This window comes from Malus domestica, chromosome 14 (assembly GCF_042453785.1).
Source record: "Malus domestica chromosome 14, GDT2T_hap1".
Classification (NCBI taxonomy): Eukaryota; Viridiplantae; Streptophyta; class Magnoliopsida; order Rosales; family Rosaceae; genus Malus; species Malus domestica.
Window position 1 is genome coordinate 19,093,688 of NC_091674.1, and position 18,770 is coordinate 19,112,457.

Genomic DNA, 18,770 nt, shown 5'->3' on the forward strand with positions numbered 1-18,770 from the left:
AAGATTTACTATGAAGACTTCAACCTTCTCAGTGATGGCATCCCTACCAGCATTTCCCACTTTATCAAAATCACATTTGAAAAGATAGTAATAAACGACATCATTTGTTATACTTTATTTCAACCACCCAAAATTATCAAACCAGCGAGTGATAGATCATCAATTGCCCTTCCCTATAACTTTTCTTGGCATTTTTTATGGGTTTTAAGTTGACAATGATCCTTTTGTAGATAGTGTCTTTGATTTTTTTGCGATAATTAGGCTCATAATCGATCATTCAAGGTTTAAGTCTAGGTTTTGCATAAATATTAACCAATATTTCATCTAATTCAGTTACATCACTTTGTTGTTAAATACCCAGAATATTCGAAGGAGGACTACCAGGAACATTCTGAGAAGGAATACCTGAAATATTTGAAGGAGGATTTAAGCATGGTTTCTTAAAGTATCGTTCCATTATGTAACTGTATAATGAAAAAAGGTCTTAGACTTTTAATCCTAGAGACTACTGTGACTAATAACTAAGTAAAACAACAATTAAATTGATCAATAAAAAATAATCATATAAAAAATTAAGGAAAACTAATGAAAAGGGCTTGAAAACTTTGAGTTTTAACGACAATGACAAAATAAAGGGTAAAGTGAATAGTACCATGACTTTTTAGTGTAAAAATGTGGTTTTTCGTTAAAGTGAACATTACCAGAAGCTTTTCGTTAAAGTTTCCTATAAATTATTCAATAATCACCAATTCAATTAAATCAACAGTCAACAATCAACAATTCAATTCATCAATAATCAATAACCTTATTACACTGTAAGTCTATATAATTAAACAAAATTTCATATTGCATTATCATAGTGGTTTAATTTAAAAAAATTGGGATTTACCTCAAAATTGGTTGTGCCCGGTGGTGGGGATTGGCGGCTGACGGCGGCGTGGAGGACGATGGCTCGTGGAGGAGGGCGAAGGCTGCTGGCTGCTGCTTGGATGGAGCTTGGACCAATGGCAGAAGGTTCTGCCTGCCTTCTTTTTGTCTAGAGTCTGTCTCCAATTCGATCGTGGATTATAGGAAACGAGTGGTCCCACTTTCATTATGGGCACAACTATGCCGCTTGCTTATTCTTCTTTTTAGCCATCCTATCAACCCACTTGTTTTCTGCCTCTAATTTTTCCGTTACCACCTCGTTTATTATTCCCATAACGATCAACCTCATCATCGTCGTCATGCAAGTCAAGAGCATTGTCATCACTTCCTCCTGTTTCGGCAGATCGAACGCGACAATTTTCGGTGGTCGTTGCCACTTTTGCTACTCTTACCAAGAACCATGTTACTGGACTTTTCACTAAGATTTGGAGCTCCCAAATTCTCCGCATTTACTTTCTTTAACTTGTTAATCTCCGAGATAACATAACTAAATAAATGAAAAGATGGTTTAAACTTTAAAGAGCAGATAATAACAACAGAAACTACATTTCCCGTAACCCTACATATTTTTCATTTCCTTGGGATAAACACTTCAAACATATGAGGCAACTCGACCGGGGATCCATTAAACGAGTATCCACTATCCAGTCACTGGTGCCAAAATGTACCTAAAGCCTTCCAGACATCTAAACTACTGTTAGACAAGCATTTACTTAAAGCTTCTTCCAAACCATTCCTATAAAGGACTCAATGCCTGATGGTGAGCTCAGCATTGAGATGGAGTACGGAATTGATGAAATAGATGCTGTCATCGGCCATGAATGCCGTCCAGGGTACGCCAAGCAAGTTTCGATACCCAACAGCCTTGCCTCCGGTGAAAGTGTAACTGCCTTTGAATTTAGACAAAAACTCCTCTCCGGGCTTTGATCTTGCTGAGAACTCATAGTCAACTGTAAAACTAGCCGATCCCTTCTCTTGCATCCCCAAAAACAGCCCAAAGCAATGAAATGAGCTTTGTTGGTCCATGTTACAATGTGCTGACAAGAAAAATCCCTGCCCACCAAGGAAAAAAGCCTGTGAGTACACCCGGCCTGCTGGGAACAAACATGCACACTCTTCGCGCTTTAGGTCCAGGAACACACTACACTGTAAGCGGGGTTCTACAAATTCCACCAGCTTGACTGGCCGGTACTTGTAAGACCGATCCACAAAGCGACGAAAGGCAGCATTGGCATCCGCTGCAGCTAGGGTGCGCTGCCTGTGCGGTGTCTCAGACTTAAAAAACAAAGCCTCCAGCACTATCTTTGTTGCAAGTCCAGGATCAAAGTCACCGCAGGTTAGGACCTTCTTAAGCTTTCGGCAAGACATGTGTGGAAAACGAATGAGCCGACCAAGGCGTTGGCCAAGGACTTTGCGTCGTTCTTCTCGTTTTGGGTAATGGGTCCGAGACCACTTTAGAACAAAATCATAAATACTATCCTCTGACACCGCCTGGATATCATTACTAGACAGTACAGCCTCAATACCGACCAGGGGCAAGCTCAGCACCTCATCCTGGAACCTGGACATATATTTGACAATTCAAGAATTATACTCTAGAATATGCAATTTACGTTATAAAGATAACATACATAAATCACTTAACATTGATTTAATCTAGCGAAACGGAAGGAAAATGCTTTCCAAGAATTCAGACCATCTTAGTAAATATCAGTATTGGAAAACAGGGAAGAAAAGGTGGTTACAAGTCGAGGAAATAAAAAGCTCCATCAACTTATTTAAAGAAACATTACACAAACAAGAGAGCCTTCACAAACAGGTGGAAACTGACAAGGATCATAAGACTTAAAAACTTCAGTAAAAGAAACTAGAGTTCTATAAAAGAAGCTCACTTGGTTATCTCTTTGTAGTGTCCAGCAAGAAACTGCTTTGCTGCATCTGTCAGTGGCTGAACTGCATCGGACATCAAAATACTAGATGGAAGGTCCAAATATAGCAAAGCAGACTCGCAAGTCATAGGCAACTTTAGTAGTGACCTACTGCAATATCTCATGCAAGATGCCACCTCAAATTTGTCAGCAACCTTGAACACGTCCAACAAAGCAGTAGGTGTCATCGCAGATAAGGTGTTACTATATATGAAATTAAGAACTTTCATAAGGGGCGCTTCTTCTGCAGTTGTATTAAAGAAAGAAAGTGTATTTACTGTTAGAGAAGGCTAAGATATAGCATAACTACAGTATCCAATTTCCTTATAAAGATGGTCCAATATTTTCAACTAGCTGATAATATAATTCAGGAGAAAATACCAGATTCATGAATTCTTAGAGATACTTGGCGTTGCCCTGACTCTCTCATCCCATTTGAAAACAACTAGCCAAGCAAAAAAAGAGCAAGTGAGCACGTGTAGATAGCCACTGATCAAAAGCAGCAATCATCATGACAGGATCCTCACCTTATAGAAAAATGGACTCTTTGCTGCCAAGATTGGAGAACTGACATGTAAGGTTCTAACCTTAACAACCGTATGACAGTCCGGGTTCCAGGCCAAGTCGTCTCCTACAAAATTTTCTAGTAAATTGTCAAAATCCTACTGTAACCGGTTAACAAATGCAACAGCGACCAAGAAATAACACAAGCCACATACGTAGTCCAAATGCAATAATTGCGTGCTATTTCACATTGAATAAAGTAGAATTGCATGTCTTCTAAAAAAGATAGATTTGTATGTAAAATCACTAAGCAGTCTAGGAAGCAAACAAACTTTATGTTCTGTATATCTTATAGGAGTGTTTGCTTAGTTTTTAACTTTTTATTAAAGAAAAAAAGGTTCATACAATTATTCCAGTTCAGGCAGATTGGAGAGTATATACTAACAACAGAGACCAAAAGAATGTTTTACTCCCACAGTGGAAGGAAACTCACTCACTGCCGTAGCTTCGTCGTCTTGATTTTCAAATACCACATTATCCTCTGTATCTGGCATGTCACAATTTAAGACCTGCTCCACACAGTGCACAGGAATGTCCTCAGCTAAGGGCAAAAGAGCAATTACACCCCAAATCAGTAACATGCATATTCACATTGAATCTAAGAACTAAACTATGCTTTTTCCGATAACTTATAAACTCAAACAATCATGATAGGTGTGCTGAGTGCGCATACGATTAGAAACTCAGAATGTAAAGGCATACAACAGGGGTAAAAAGGAAAAAAGAAACCTAGAAATAAAAAAGGAATACTTGTTAAACAGAGGCAACTGTAGAAAGCCATTACACCACCAACTTATCATTATACGTTAACAAATAAGTTACTGCCAAACCCCTATAATTAGGTAGGACCAATTCCATAACTGGCTTTAGGCATTCAAACCATTACTCCTTTCTTCAGCAACATCATCCTCTTAACAAAAATTAACTTGTTAAACAATCATGAATCCAACAAAAAACAATCACGAAAAAACAAAGCGGTATAATGTAACAATCTTTAACCAATAAAGCATTACAAAACCCATGCTATTAGACACCAGTCGCACCACCCATCCTAATGGTCGTAAATAATTAAACTGTTACCCCATTCTTCAACACTATCAAACTCTTAACTAAAAGTACATAAACTCCCATTTTCTCCAAATTAACAAAACCACGCTTCATGTCGTTCTTCGGAAACTATCGAATACTTCATATTTCGCAAACCCTAAAATCTATCAATCAAAATTAAGCCAATTCCCAATACACCCACCTGAGCACTGTCAAGGCACACACTAACCATCAGCTAGACTCGAAATTTTCGGAAAGAAAACACTAAAGACCAAATGTCTCCTTCAATTTCCAATTTTCTTCACAGATACCAAACAAACCTAACTCCATCCAGACCACCACCAACCAAGCACCGAAAAAATTCAAAATTTGAAGGGCAAAATTAAATACATACCATTGTCTCTCTTAATCTCCGCCCTCCGTCGCTTTCTGTTACGCGCCCAATCGGAGACGGCAGAGCATCCGACGACTTCCAATTTGCCCTCCGGCGAATCGGGTACGATTTCGATCAACATAACCCGATCGGAAAATTTTCTATCGTTAAACGCGAACGCGAAGTCTTGGACCTCGTTGTCGGAGCCGACCGACTCGCCGGCGAGCCCACTCGGCGATGCGTCCGAGTCCGTAATCATCCGAGGACGGGAGAGATCGACGTTCGCTTTCCTCATGGTGCCCCTTCCCCAATGTGTAAACAAGTTGTAATTTTTCCAAAGGCATTTTAGTTTTAAAATGGTTTGATGGGATTTGTATAACTCATTTTTTAGATTTGAAATCAATAGAATTTGTACTGAATTTGTCTAGTGTTAATTATTTTGATCATTTCTTGAAAAATCATCATTAAATAAGAATAGTTTGACCAAAATACACTTAATTTTTCCAAATCATTTTGGCCATTGTTTATTACGTTAAGGGTATATTTGTTATTTTGATTTTTATTTAACATAATTTTGTACGGAATGATCAAAATGATTAATGTGGACAATCTCAGGTCTATTTTTATTGATTTCAAATCTCGAAGATTAAAATGATGTGTTATTGTTGACCCTAGAAACTACAAAGCCTACGTGGCGCACAGGCCGAGTAATTAATGAGCTAACTACGTCCTTCGGTGAATGCGGGGCGTGCCAACTCGTCGGCCGAGCTCGGCCGAGGAGTAAATTTGTTCATGTTGCGTTGGGTCGCGCTACTGACTTCTGCGTCTTGCGATTGCGGCCGAGAAAGGAACACGTCTCGGCCTCTTGGGCTCTCGAACCTAAAGACAAGGTTACTATTCTTACGAAGTTCAATATCAAATTCGGCTTTCAATGTGCCGAATGTAATAACTGTAACACCTCACTTCGCCGAGAAGGCTGATGAGATGACCTCGACCAATAAGGATTTAGAAACCCTTCTCGACCGAGACTTGGATAGGTAATCAATCGTTCTCGCCGCAGTGCTGTTGATGCCAACGGAAGATACTGCGAGACCAACTGACTCTACGGTGACAGAGCTATCTATGCCGACTTAAGATATCACCGGTTGCTTCCACAGTGCTGTTGATGCCAACGGAAGATGTGTCAGCGAAAAAGGAAAAAGAAAAATCACAAGTTGTGAGAGTTTGCGCAGGGCAATTTTGTATTGATTTTGTGCGGGCCGCGAATGTTGCTTGCGACTCTCTATTTATAGCATCCATATTTCCCTGGCACGGCCTGATAACTTGTAGAGTCCCACTGCAATTCATACTTTGCGGAACCCAAATTAATCCTCAGAGACCAAAGGATATCTTTCAGATACTTTCGTGATTTTCTAAACCTCATAAAAACATATTCAAATAAGTCTTCTTATCATCATTGCCGAGTCCACCTAGGCTTGTCATCATTATCCAAGACTACCATTTCCCAAAAATGTTGCATGCATCCTGACCACATGAATATTAAATTAATTTTTAATTGTGTTTTACTCAAACCCACCTGGATGCATTCCGTATCTTGGTATCCCATCCATGCACCTTGAATCTGATAGAAGGAAACCCAAGTTCACTCGAACTGTCCATGTTTGAAGATATACTGATCGGATAATTAAAAGATAAATAATATGTCTAAACCATAATATTATCCTTTAACAATAACAAAAATATTTTCACTTTTCCATCCGACGGTTGAGAACTATGTTTACCTAACGGCCTTGATTACACGGGCCGATAGTGTAAATTTGGATCCAAACAGTTATAGAAACCTCAAAGACCATTTTAGTTAAAAAGTCTTTTTTAAATTAAATTAATTTCCAACAAACATAAATAAATAATTTTTTTTTTAAAGCACTTTAGAATTCTAGATGTGCACTTACAAAATAAATTTTAATACTACGGTTAGTGTTAAGTAAGGTTTTGGAGTGACTCAAACAGATCAAATAGGTGCGGTTAGGTTTAGAATAAACACTCAAATGTGTGGCGGCACATACCTACATTGTTGAATTTCTAAAAAATAATACTTGTGCAATTTTTTCCTTGATAAATAAAAGGACCTAAAAATACAAAATAAATCTAAATCTTGGGACGTGTTTACGTAACCGTAATCGGAATCAAAACAAAGAATTGAATTTCGATTATGAAGTATTGAAGCATTTACAAACTCTTGGAAAATAAAAAGAGTGGTGGAGCCCACACATAAGAAGTAATCCAACTTCCCAAATTGGAGGAATTGGACTCCTTAGATGGGTGAGGTATTTGGATTCCGGAAGAGTGACGCTATCAAGAATGTATTTTTTCTACCTATTATGACCCTAGAATTATTTCCAAAATTTCAAGTTTGCCACTCAACCCAACAAGCCCACCACTCCCTGCGCAGCTTGCCTTCATACGTTTCCACCTCCCCATGCGACCATGTTTCACTTCCAAACCCAGCCCAAGAACCCCAGCCACGTCTCCCCCAAACCGGATTCGAAAATCAGCCACCCAAACCCAGAAAATAAACAATTCAAATCCAAATCCAAAACCCACCAATCCGTGGAATCACTAAAAAAACCGAGAAATCATGAAATACTTCACAGGTAGAAGAGGTGGTTGCTATGGGGTACGGTGCGTCGGGAAGATCGAGGTGAGGGCTAGGAGAGAAAATGTATGCAGACTTGCAAAGAGGGGATGAGTGTTTTATTCAACTGGGTTTGAATAAGAGCAAATTAAAGTGTTGAATGTTTTAATATTGGTAATACAATAAATTTGTATACAAATTTAATTTTTTGGAATAAGGGCATGAAATAAAACGAATTAAAATGTTATTAAAAATAAATATACGAAAGAAATAAAGCAAAAAAAGAACAAGGATATTTTAATAATTATATTGATTTTTATTCCGATTCAGGTGAATTAGTAAACAACTTATATTAATCCATTTTCATTCCTATTCTGATTCCAAAACATTTAAGTAAACAACTTCAATTGGAATCCAATTATGACTCCTCCTGATTCCAATTCCTCCACAATCCAATTTTTTTTATTTTGATTACAGTTACGTAAATGGGCCATTGAAGTTTTGCAAAGCGTTTGTAAGACAAATTGACTCACTCACGCGTCGAAGTGTTGTATAAATAATGAGTACAATTATTCGGCCTCATATTTCAAATCCATAACTTACATTTACATTTATTTCTTACATTTGGGACTAGATATCAAATTACTCACATTTATTTCTAAACTTAACAACACTAATGATATCAAGCTAGTGCCTTTTAGAACCATGTTCACCCTATAGACTCAAACATGTATCGTAAGACCGACCACAATTTTACCATAAAAGTCACCACTTTCTAGAGGTTCATGTATCTGATTTATTTGTTTTTGTCTTCCACTCATCTGTTAGTTTGAGAGTCCTCCTAGACTTAAAGCCTCTCTTCACTCCTTTTTGTCTTCCTCCTTTTACTAATCTCTCAAATCCCTAACCTCCATTCCCTTTGATTTTCTTAGACCTTATATCACCCAGTCTCTAATTTCTCAAGAGAAATGCTTTATATATTCTTTTTTTACCTCTTATGTATTTTCGTTCTTTTAGTCACTGAATTGAATAAATCAAGAATACCAATGTTTAAAATTAAGAGGGGATGTATAAAAAGTAAAAAAGTTGCGCATAAGTGATTTTCTTTCTCAAATGGTTTAAGTAAGGCACTTGCCCCATTGTCATATGTTTTACCGTTTTATTTTTTTGTTACGTTGCATGTTATATGGGCGTTGCTTATAAAAATGTTATTTGGACTTTGTGTTATTGGGTTTGGTTCCGCATATTTTGTTGGCCCAATCTTTCTTTATGTTGTGTTTTGTAGGCCCAATAAACAGGGCTTGTGGATTTGGGTTTTGTAATTTTATCAATTTCTAACAAATTTTATCTTTTGTAATCACGATATATTTTCTTACTTTTTATCTTGTGTTTTAATTTTAAACCAGATAGTCTAAGAAGAAGAAAAAAGAAAAAACAAGGAGAGGTTTGGATGCCAAATAAAGTCTTGTGTAGTCAAATGCATTACAAAATTAGTACAAAGTCAAACTATGAACATAACAATCAAGTATGAGGTCCAATCCATCATTCCATAGCTTTTATATTTTTCCTAAATCATTACTCCCTAGCAGAAATCAGCCTAAATCACCACCATTTTAGCATAGGAGAGCAATCAACGCATGTCGTTTATGCTAATAAGTGCTATTCCCACCAGCATTCAATTGACCTAGATTTTCTTTCTTCTTTCCACATAATCCACATTCAATTAGTTCTCAAAAGCACTTAACTTGGATTGGATTCTCCTCTGTGAACTGCCACGGTATCGTTGTTGTTCGATCTGACAAAAGTCAAAAAGAAACGTTTGGTGAAAGCTGTTCAAAAAAGTCCTTCCCCTCAGGGACCACTTAAGCATGCTGACCCTCTTTTGCAGAAAACACATAATCATACACCCACAAAAGCACTTTCTCCAAAAGCCAAATTCTAATTAAGAATCCCTTCAAGTAGTACAACTCCTGATAGAAAGAAGGCTAAAACATATTTTCAGCTGCATTGTTTAGAGAATCCGAAAAATGAGCACAAATTCAATGTGCTTTTGCTTCTTCACATTTGTACTTTTTTCATGTGTGTGCTGCTTGAGCAACTCTACTACTGAGTCTTTGGATGTGTTTAGTCGAGATTTGGCCTTCAAGGCGCTTGCAGAGCGCCGGGCTCGCACCGGCTTTCTGTACAAGGCTGTCCTCCCCGCTAACCTATCCGGCATGGAAGTCTCCGTCGTGAGGCTCCTAACCCGGCGGTTGTGGAATAGAGGTGCTACTAATTTCAGCTGCTTCAAAATTCCATCAAGGACCATCCCAATGCCTCATGTGAAGAGACTGGCTTTTGTGCATCAAAATTTGGGCAACTGGTCATCTTACTACTACCCTCTTCCAGGTTACTCACTAGTCTCTTCTGTTGTTGGTTTTACGGTTTATGATGCTTCGAATACCAGCTCGAAAAGCACCACAAAGCTCGGCCTCAACACGATGGGGAAACCTATACTGGTTCAGTTTCCGAATCTCACATTGGACAGAAGAACAAGCGCAAGGGCAAAATGTGCATCATTTTCTGCCAAAGGGACGGTTTCCCTCAGCGAAATGAGATCACCTGGTGTGTGTTACACCACAGAGCAAGGTCATTTTTTGATTGTTGTTCCGTCCAAGAGAAAAGGAAGCATGAAGCATTTGTGGGTTATAGGGTTCGTGCTTGGATTTCCCCTGATAGTTGTGGCGGGTTATGTTGGGATTGTATTGTTGAAGCGTCTAAGGACAAAGAAGATTGAAACAATGGAGAAACAAGCTGAAGAGGATTTGGTTCTCGAAAACAGATGGGTTTACGGTAGTAAAATGCCTTCTGCTGCATTTACAAGAACAATGCCGGCTCTTGAGAATGGTTATCCATGCCGCGGTTCATCGGATCACTTCATCTGAAGGTAAATCAGAAGGTACTTGTTTGAACAAAGGCAATAAGTATTGAATGGAATTGTAAATTTGGATGATTGGCATGAAAAAATAAGCATTAAGATTTGATCTCCATTATCTCTGCTTGACATGTTCCAGAAAGTGTAGCTTCACCTTCACATCATTCTCCTACAGTTTACGAATGATTGCATTTATTTCCGAATATTACTGAGATACCTAATGTGGCCTGCACTGTCCAAACATATGTCGTGTGTTACAGAATCTGAATTGTAAATAAAATTGCAACGCCTCCATACGTGGGAGGGGCACTCCTCTCCCAAGTTTTTCTTGAAGCGTTACAGTTTACGCAATAACACATTCATCCCTCTCCTCTTCTCCCTCTGCATCAACCCTTCCATCTCAGTTTCCACCTCACTCTCCATCTCCATGCACAATAACATGTCCATCCCCCTCCCTTTCTTCCTCTCAATCGGCCCTTCCAACTCAATATCCAACATCATCTCCCTCTCCAGCTCCCACTTTCTCTTCATCTCCCTCTTTCTCACCATCTCCCTCTTTCTCACCATCTCCCTCTCCCTCTCCCTCTCCCTCTCCCTCTCCCTCTCCTTGAGCAATTACATCTCCATATCATATAGAGTGGTCTCCGTTCTCCTCCTCTCCCATTCCCTTTCCATCTCGTTCTCCCACTCCATCTCCTTTTCCCACTCTTTCCTTGTCCTGCCATTCTCCTCCAACCAAACGGAAAGGGACGCCCTCCGGGGAAGAGAAATAATCCGAGTATCATCATCATCTTCGGCATCTCCATGATCATGACTGGACTTCTGGAATAAGTTGAATCAAATTTGTCGTTAGAAAATGTTTACTAGAGGCCCAACATTTGATTATATCACTTGCCGGTTTGCAATTGGGTTTGAAATCATCACATATCAACAATTTCTTGTTTGAATCATCATATCATACTCGAAAGCATACCACTCGTCATGATAACCTTCAGCTACCAAATAGACCTTCCCATAGGAAGCTTCAACCAAGTAAAAATTGCATGGTGCGTAGTTCGTCTGGTTAGTTGGGATGGTAGAGCAATCCAAGACTTGGAGTTCAACATTAAAGGAACTCGGTAAGCAGGTGCATGAACTTCTCGAACGGAATATACAAAATCATCTAGTAGAAAAGCATCAAATCTTCTACGTAGTAAGCGAGATGTAATTACCCGGCTCTCTGCAAATTGACGCCCAAACTCTACTTCTTGTGGGACCTCTGGTGCAACAGATGAAGGGCACTCCTGAAATACTGCTGCATTTTTGAACATCTCTATGAAGCTTTCGATCTGAACCCATTTCTTGTTTCAACCATTATACTCGAAAGCATGCCAACTATCATGTGTTTCTTCAGCTATCAAATAGACTTTTCCATTGGAAACTTCAACCAAGTAAAACTCGCATGATCTGTTGCTCGTATTGTTAATGGGGATGGTGGAGCAATCCATCATGTCCCAGACTTGGAGTGCAACATTGAAAGCACCGATTAGGGAGCTCCAATGGAAAATACAAAACAAAGTTTCATCCATATAGGCCAACTCCCTTGCTTCCTTGTCAGTAGGATCAGTTGTATAAATCTCATTCCATGTTCTATCCCCATCGTTATCGGAGCTTAGGATATGAACATCAGTGAGTCTTCTGGCCAGGACAAAAATAACACAATCGCCATTGTAGTGGTTGGAGCAGAGGTGAATGTGGCTACATGTCTGGGTTTTGTACTTCAGTTCCAAAGGAGAAGACTAATAATCTTGTTCCGAAAGGGATTATCGAACCAGAATATATATAAAGGTCGTACCCAGTGCACAAGGCTCCCGCTTTACGCAGGGTCTGGGAGAGGTGAATGTCGGCTAGCCTTACCCCCATTTTATGGAGAGGCTGCTCCCAAGCGAACCAGAATATATATGAACTACCATATTGATGTACATCTACTTTTACCTTTCTTGAGAGAAGCAGCCAACCATATTTCAAGGTGCAGACTTTCGCGTTCATGAACAACTTTCTTGCAGCTCCTCTGATGTTGTTTCGGACTGATTACGTTCGTGTATTCAAAAGATCAGAGAGCTCCATTACGTTGAAAAGTTCTCCCTTGTGCTTGATGCAACCATGGTTCATTAGCCATGGCGCATGGCTCTCTGGTCGACCCTGAACTAATTCATCAAGAAAAGCTTGCTGCCTAAGTCTTGCATACTGCCATGTTTCGTGTATTCATATAGTAATTCCCTTCGCCTTTGATTTAGGCCTTCGATTTAGGGGTAGAGTTGGCGGCTTCTTATCAGTTCAGAACTCTCCGTGATACCCGGTTTCGTTTTCTGCCCGAAGTAAAAATCCACAGCGCACAATCTTTTAGCTGTTTTACTCGTCTGTAATTGGATTCATTAAAGGAGCACGGTAGCTCCTTGTGCTTTGAAAAAAAAATCAGTTTTCCAAAGCTGCAAGTAGCAGCATCAGCTTTTTCCTTTGATTTCAGCTTATTCTCACAGCAGCTTCCAAAATAAGCCCTTTTTTTTTCAGTTTACCAAACACCTAAAACCCTCACAGCTTTTTTTCATGGGTGGTTTTTTTTTAAGCACCTCACTCCCAAACGAGGGCTAGGTCAGTACTTAACCATCTTCTGACTAGAGAAATAGTTAGCTGTAATCTACCAGTTGCAAGTCCAAGCAGCATGATTGCCATTTACACAAGAAAGTGAAAGCTTCTATCTTATAAACCTAAATGTTCTCTCCATTTCTCATTTCTGGATTCAAAAAACACGAAAATACGTGAACAATGGAGGCAAATCAAATCATAAGCTCATTGAACTCAAAAAAGGCACATGCAGTTCTTATTAATCAAGGGTAAAGCAATGATCGCTAAGCCTAAGCAAACAAGCCTCCAACCCTGAGAGACGTACACAATTCAAATTTGTTTATCAAAACAACCACCATCCAATCCAAATCAAACTAGCAAACAACACCACCTCAATTGAGTGCACCGACGCCAGAACCGCTCTTCTGAGCGAGCTTCGTCCACTCGGTGTGAAAGGCCCCGGGGCGATCCACTCTCTCATAGGTATGAGCCCCAAACAAGTCCCTCTGAGCCTGAACAAGGTTGGCCGGAAGCCTACCCCGCCGATAAGTGTCAAAATATGACAAACTGGCACACATTCCGGGAGTGCTAATCCCGGCTGCCACTGCCACCCCGACAACCCTCCTCCACGCAGCCTGCCTCTGCACCATTTCTTTAGCAAAATCGGGATCAACAATCAAGTTGGGCAAACTCTGATTCCTCTGGTAAGCATTCTTGATCCGATCCAAGAACACCGCTCTGATAATGCAACCGCCTTTCCAAATACGAGCCAACTCCCCCAAATTCAAATTCCAACCCTTCTCCACACTCTTGGCCCTCAACAAGTTCATCCCTTGAGCATAACTGCATATCTTCGAAGCGTACAATGCCTGCCTCACATCATCAATCAACCGCTTCTTATCAATGCCGCTCGTCACGCTGCCAATCTCCTCTTTAAACCCTGCCTGCTTCAGAGCCTCCTCGGCCTTCTCTCTCTCCTCCTTCAACCCACTTAAGTACCTGCAGTCCAAGGAAGCAGCAATGGTGGGCGCAGCTACTGACAGCTCCGCCGCCTGCTGCACCGTCCATTTCCCGGTCCCCTTCATCCCCGTCTTGTCGAGCAGCTTATCCACCAAAAACCCATCCGCTAAATTATCCTTAACCCTAAAAATGTCGGCCGTAATCTCAATCAGGAAGCTCTCCAGCTCTCCCCTGTTCCACTCCGAAAAAATCTCCCCCAATTCCTGATTCGTCAGCCCTCCGACGTTCTTCAGAACGTCGTACGCCTCCGAAATCAGCTGCATATCGCCGTATTCGATTCCGTTGTGGACCATCTTGACGAAATTACCAGAACCCCCTTCGCCGATGTAGGTGACGCAGGGGCCATCCTCCACTTGGGCGGCGACCTTGTGGAGGATGTCCTGGACGTTCGTGTATGCCTGGTGGGACCCGCCGGGCATGAGGCTGGGCCCGTGGCGCGCCCCCTCCTCACCGCCGGAGACTCCCATCCCGAGGTACAGAAGCCCCCTACCGTTGGCCTCGGCGATTCGGCGCTCGGTATTCTCGTACCACTCGTTGCCGCCGTCGATGATGGCGTCGCCGGGCTCCATGTGGGCGGAGAGGGCGGCGATGGTCTGGTCAACCGGAGCTCCAGCTTTGACGAGGATAATAACGGATCTGGGCCGTTCGATAGAGAGCACAAAATCGCGAGGGTTGTACTGCCCAAACAAAGGGAGGTTCCCCTCGTTGTGGGCCCGGTCTACGGTCTCGTCGACCTTGGAGGTGGTGCGGTTGTAGACGGAGATCGGAAACCCTTTCTCGGCGATGTTGAGGGCGAGGTTTTGCCCCATGACGGCGAGGCCTGCCAGGCCTATGCGCGACAGAGCTGGTGAAGCTTCCATGGCTGCTGCTGTTCTAGAGAGAGAGTGGAGCGAGAAAGAGAGCGAGAGGAGAAATGGAGGGTTGGTGAATGAGGGGGTGGGGAGAGAGATATAATAAGGGGATAATTGGGTTGGGGGTATTTTGGTGACGGACTCGTCGAGGGAGTGAAGGGACACCAGCGAGAGGGGGTGCCGTAAGACGTCGATGACTACGAGGTTGCTGCACGAAACGCAACGTTTGTGTTTGCTCAACAAGCATGAGAAGTCGTCGACTTGTTTTTGCTGATTTTTTATTTTTCATCCTAGTAATTTAACCCTTGCAGTGAGAGTGAAAATTCAAATTCCCCTCTCCTTTTACATTTTTATTTTATTTTTATTTTAATGGAGATGAAATACTTCTAATACAACGGTTTCTCATGCAATCAAAATCAAAAGCCTCTATAGCCGAATCAGAAGACAATAACCCCAAAAATGAGGGTTGGCAACAGTAAGATCCATATGAGTTAATGTGTTCACCACGAAATTAGTCTCCCTATGAATATGCTTCCAACTAATAAGCTAGAACCCAGAAGCCAACCATTTGATATTCTCTATGATAGGTTTACGATGTCAAGGGGAATCCAAACATCTGGCACCACCTGAATGACTATCTTAGAATCACCTTCCATCGTCAACTTCTTCACACATTTGAGCCTGGCGAACAAAACTCCTTCCTTTAAAGCAACGACCTTTACAATTGAAATGGTGGCGCCATCAAGGTTCAACGCCCCAGCACCCACAAGTTGCCCTTCCTCTTTTCTAAGAACAAAAGCAGTTGCAGAGCGATCCAAACTAACTGACCCATCAAAATTTCATTTCACATAACCATGAGGAGGAGGATGCCAATAAATAGGGTGTTGGTGGCAAGGGTCACCTTGAGATATCTTCTTACAATTAACATTAAAAAAAAAAGGATAAGCCTATACTTGCGGCAATGGAGATACTCCTAGCCAAACTAGGAATCATACTTCTAAAAACTTTATTATTTCTATCATTCTACATTTGCCAACAATTTAGAAGAACTGTACTAAGATCACTCAAATCATTGCATTCAGCATTGTCAATTAATTCTATTCAATCTAACACATTATTAAATTGAGTCAAACTATTCTTCCAAGGACTTCCTAGAGAAAGGTTCCATATTTCTTTAGCATGCTCGCAATTAAGAAAAATGTGATTTTGAGTCTCATCCTCATTGCCACACATGGGGCACAATTGGTTAATATTTTGAATGAATTTACACAATCTCATCCTAATATGAAGTTTTTCATAAGTAAGAAGTCAAGCAAAGATTTTTACCTTGGGAGGTATCATTAACTTCCATATCTTCTTAAGAAGCTTCTGCCTTTTAACTTCTTGGTTATTATTACTCTGAATCCAAGTCGACGACTTAATTGAGAACTCACCGGTAGAGAAGTGTTCCCACACGAAATTATCACTTTCATTTTGAAGGGAAATATGCACCACACAATTTTTTTCTCACATCATCCATGTCCAATGACACACCCTGATCCCAACATTCGAGGGAAAATGGGATGGCCACATGTTCGTCGACACCCAAGGGAGACGCAAGCCATTTAATGAATGCATATGCCGAGAACATGTGAAACATGCATATAAATTTCCCGCATAAATACGTAATGTAGTATTCAAATACAACCTTAACAAAATAATATAATAATATTCAGCCATCAATAAAATGATAGTGATAATGCATGACATGTTCAGAGCATACATCTAATTTAGAATACAAGCGAAATGTGTATAGAAAGTGCTATTACAAGTGATGTCAAAAGCAGAGAGGAGGACACGATATCACTGGTAGGGGAATGTCTCGTAACTCGGATCGTATGCCTCGTTCCTATGTCCGAAGGGGGAGCAAAACAAACATGAGTGAACCAAATTGATATATAAGTAGTACAAACATAGTTATTCAACAACGTACTAACCCCCAAAGTTTATGAAAACTCATATAGCATAATATGTAATAGGTTTTCTGAAAACCCTAGCATGCCATAAAACTTCATAAATCATATATTATATATAGTGTGCTTAGTAGTGGTATCAAAATCACTCGAAGGCTCTCCTTCACGTGCCCATAGGCAGAACAGTGACCATTAGACAAGCACAAAAACATTGTATATAATATTTCCAACATAAATACATATATCTCAACGGAGCTCAGTAACTCAAACATCATATCTCAAAACATATTCATAGTATATAGTCATCCATCATATATACTACAAAGAACATGTAATCGATAAAGCATGGTATTCCAAAATATTCTTAGTACAACATGATATCTCATAAAAAGTAAAATCTAATTTACTCATAAAACATAACCATTAAATCATGTTTTTCATGTATGCATTTCTAATAGCAAAATTATGCATTTTGGAAGGGATCCACTCACAGATACTCCATCATCGAAGAGTCGTGTGAAATAGAAAGGACTGAAACGCCGCTAACAAACGCACCTAAGCACATAAAGGATCAAATTAATAAAACTCTACCATAACGATTGAATTTTGGAAAACGGATTCAGAACATCAAAAAACATAAGGGGGACCACAGGTACCCCCACGCGATGCCACAAGATAACGGCCCCAATAGCCATGTGCCGAGATAGGCCGTTGGAAAGTTTGCTGAAAAAGTCATTGGCGCCGCTATCAGTACCTCCGATGGAGGTGCTTGTGCTCTATGCGCTAGCACAGGTGGCCCTTCACTGGCGCCCACGTGCCACTTACGCACAGCATGGGTTTTGGGGTCTGATTGGCTCTAGGTTGGATTCGGGTCGAGTTTGGGCTTGGTTCTTGGGCTTGGGTTCAACGATCCAAAGGCCCAAAGGCTTAGGTTGAAAGAGTCCGGGCCTAGAGTTTGGGCTTTAAGGTTTTGGGCTTGTAACCTGGCCCAAAAGATTGGATTTGAGTTAGGCTCAGTGGGCCGAATGCCCTGGTTTTGGGTTAAAGGGTTTGGGCCTGGTAGCCCTGCCCAATGTTTTAGGTTTTGGGTTGGGTTTCGATCCGAGTCTTAGGATCTCGAGTCGGGTCTGACTCGATTTCGAAGAGGGAGAAGATCAGAGCTTCTCGAGCCTCGATCGACTCCGCTTCTCAACCCTAAGGTGCAATCTAACTACCAAATTGAAGTTTAAAATGAAGGGAAGAGATTTATACCTAAGACATGTCGTATGGTGGCCGGAGCTGGTTGAAGTTTGGCTCGTGAGCCCCGATCGACTCCGCTTCTCAACCTTAAGGTGCAATCTAACTACCAAATTGAAGTTTAAAATGAAGGGAAGAGATTTATACCTAAAACATGCCGTATGGTGGCCGGAGCTCGTTGAAGTTTGGCTCGAAAGCCACGAGACTCGCCGGAGAAGCTTCTTGAGTTTTCTGTGCTTCACAGAGGAGAAGAGAAATAACAAGACTCAACACGGTGGGCGTGGTGGTGCCATCATTGATAGGAGCATATTTATGCGACTGAGTTAGCTTGTTCTCATGCATTTATGTTGTCAATACACCAATGCTTTTAACTACATCCCATATTTCAATATCCTTAATAGGCTCGAGTAAAAGTTCATTGTGATGGTTGTCAATACAAGGATTAACAATATGTACAATAGAAGAGATATTCGCGAGAGCTGGGGGCTATCACAACAAAAATCGCAGTTTAAAGTCCTACACAAAAACAAGTTCCAAACCCTTAGCCTCATTCCACCAAAAATCCAAACTATCCTTAATCTTTTAATTTCATTTCTCTCTCTCTTTTTTTTTTCTTTTTGAACAGTTGCCACCATGTGGAAATACCTTATGTTCTTATCACCTAATTGCAACCGATTTACTTTAGCTTTATGTGTCCACATGATTTCTTCTTGTCTTAG

The 18,770-nt window shown here is 40.7% G+C and overlaps 3 protein-coding genes and 1 long non-coding RNA gene across 5 annotated transcripts; 1 reads left to right on the forward strand and 3 right to left on the reverse strand.

Annotated features, from left to right (window-relative positions):
* Window positions 1-1,474: 1,474 nt before the first annotated feature.
* On the reverse strand, window positions 1,475-5,211 carry LOC114820863 (BTB/POZ domain-containing protein POB1-like). 2 transcript variants are annotated; one of them, XM_070812141.1, is made up of 6 exons: window positions 4,861-5,211; window positions 3,853-3,960; window positions 3,383-3,486; window positions 3,237-3,300; window positions 2,820-3,099; window positions 1,475-2,488 (listed from the first exon to the last, which is right to left on the reverse strand). In XM_070812141.1, the coding sequence occupies exons 1-6, from the start codon at window positions 5,132-5,134 to the stop codon at window positions 1,675-1,677; spliced, it is 1,644 nt and encodes a 547-aa protein (XP_070668242.1). In that variant the 5' UTR covers window positions 5,135-5,211; the 3' UTR covers window positions 1,475-1,674. The 2 variants fall into 2 exon arrangements, with proteins under 2 accessions (XP_070668242.1, XP_070668243.1); XM_070812142.1 differs by having other exon boundaries at window positions 3,853-3,928; window positions 4,861-5,195.
* Window positions 5,212-9,501: 4,290 nt separating this feature from the next.
* On the forward strand, window positions 9,502-10,398 carry LOC114820864 (uncharacterized). Its single transcript, XM_029092178.2, has one exon. It carries the CDS (start codon window positions 9,502-9,504, stop codon window positions 10,396-10,398), a length of 897 nt encoding a protein of 298 aa, XP_028948011.1.
* Window positions 10,399-11,085: 687 nt separating this feature from the next.
* On the reverse strand, window positions 11,086-11,492 carry LOC139191305 (uncharacterized). Its single transcript, XR_011575301.1, has 2 exons — window positions 11,362-11,492; window positions 11,086-11,210 (listed from the first exon to the last, which is right to left on the reverse strand). It is a non-coding gene; the product is annotated as an uncharacterized lncRNA (long non-coding RNA).
* A 1,728-nt stretch (window positions 11,493-13,220) lies between these two features.
* On the reverse strand, window positions 13,221-15,125 carry LOC103415079 (6-phosphogluconate dehydrogenase, decarboxylating 3, chloroplastic). The gene has a single exon (XM_029092177.2). The coding sequence runs from the start codon at window positions 14,870-14,872 to the stop codon at window positions 13,385-13,387; it is 1,488 nt and encodes a 495-aa protein (XP_028948010.1). The 5' UTR covers window positions 14,873-15,125; the 3' UTR covers window positions 13,221-13,384.
* Window positions 15,126-18,770: the final 3,645 nt, after the last annotated feature.

Bases quoted from the DNA above. Each gene is read 5' to 3' on its own strand.
- LOC114820863 (XM_070812141.1), bottom strand. From the start codon at position 5,134: ATGAGGAAAGCGAACGTCGATCTCTCCCGTCCTCGGATGATTACGGAC. The intron at 3,301-3,382 runs GTGAGGATCCTG...TTGCTTGGCTAG, and splicing joins AGAGTCCATTTTTCTATAAG to TTGTTTTCAAATGGGATGAG. The intron at 3,100-3,236 runs GTATTTTCTCCT...ATACAACTGCAG, and splicing joins TCTAAGAATTCATGAATCTG to AAGAAGCGCCCCTTATGAAA.
- LOC114820864 (XM_029092178.2), top strand. From the start codon at position 9,502: ATGAGCACAAATTCAATGTGCTTTTGCTTCTTCACATTTGTACTTTTT.
- LOC103415079 (XM_029092177.2), bottom strand. From the start codon at position 14,872: ATGGAAGCTTCACCAGCTCTGTCGCGCATAGGCCTGGCAGGCCTCGCC.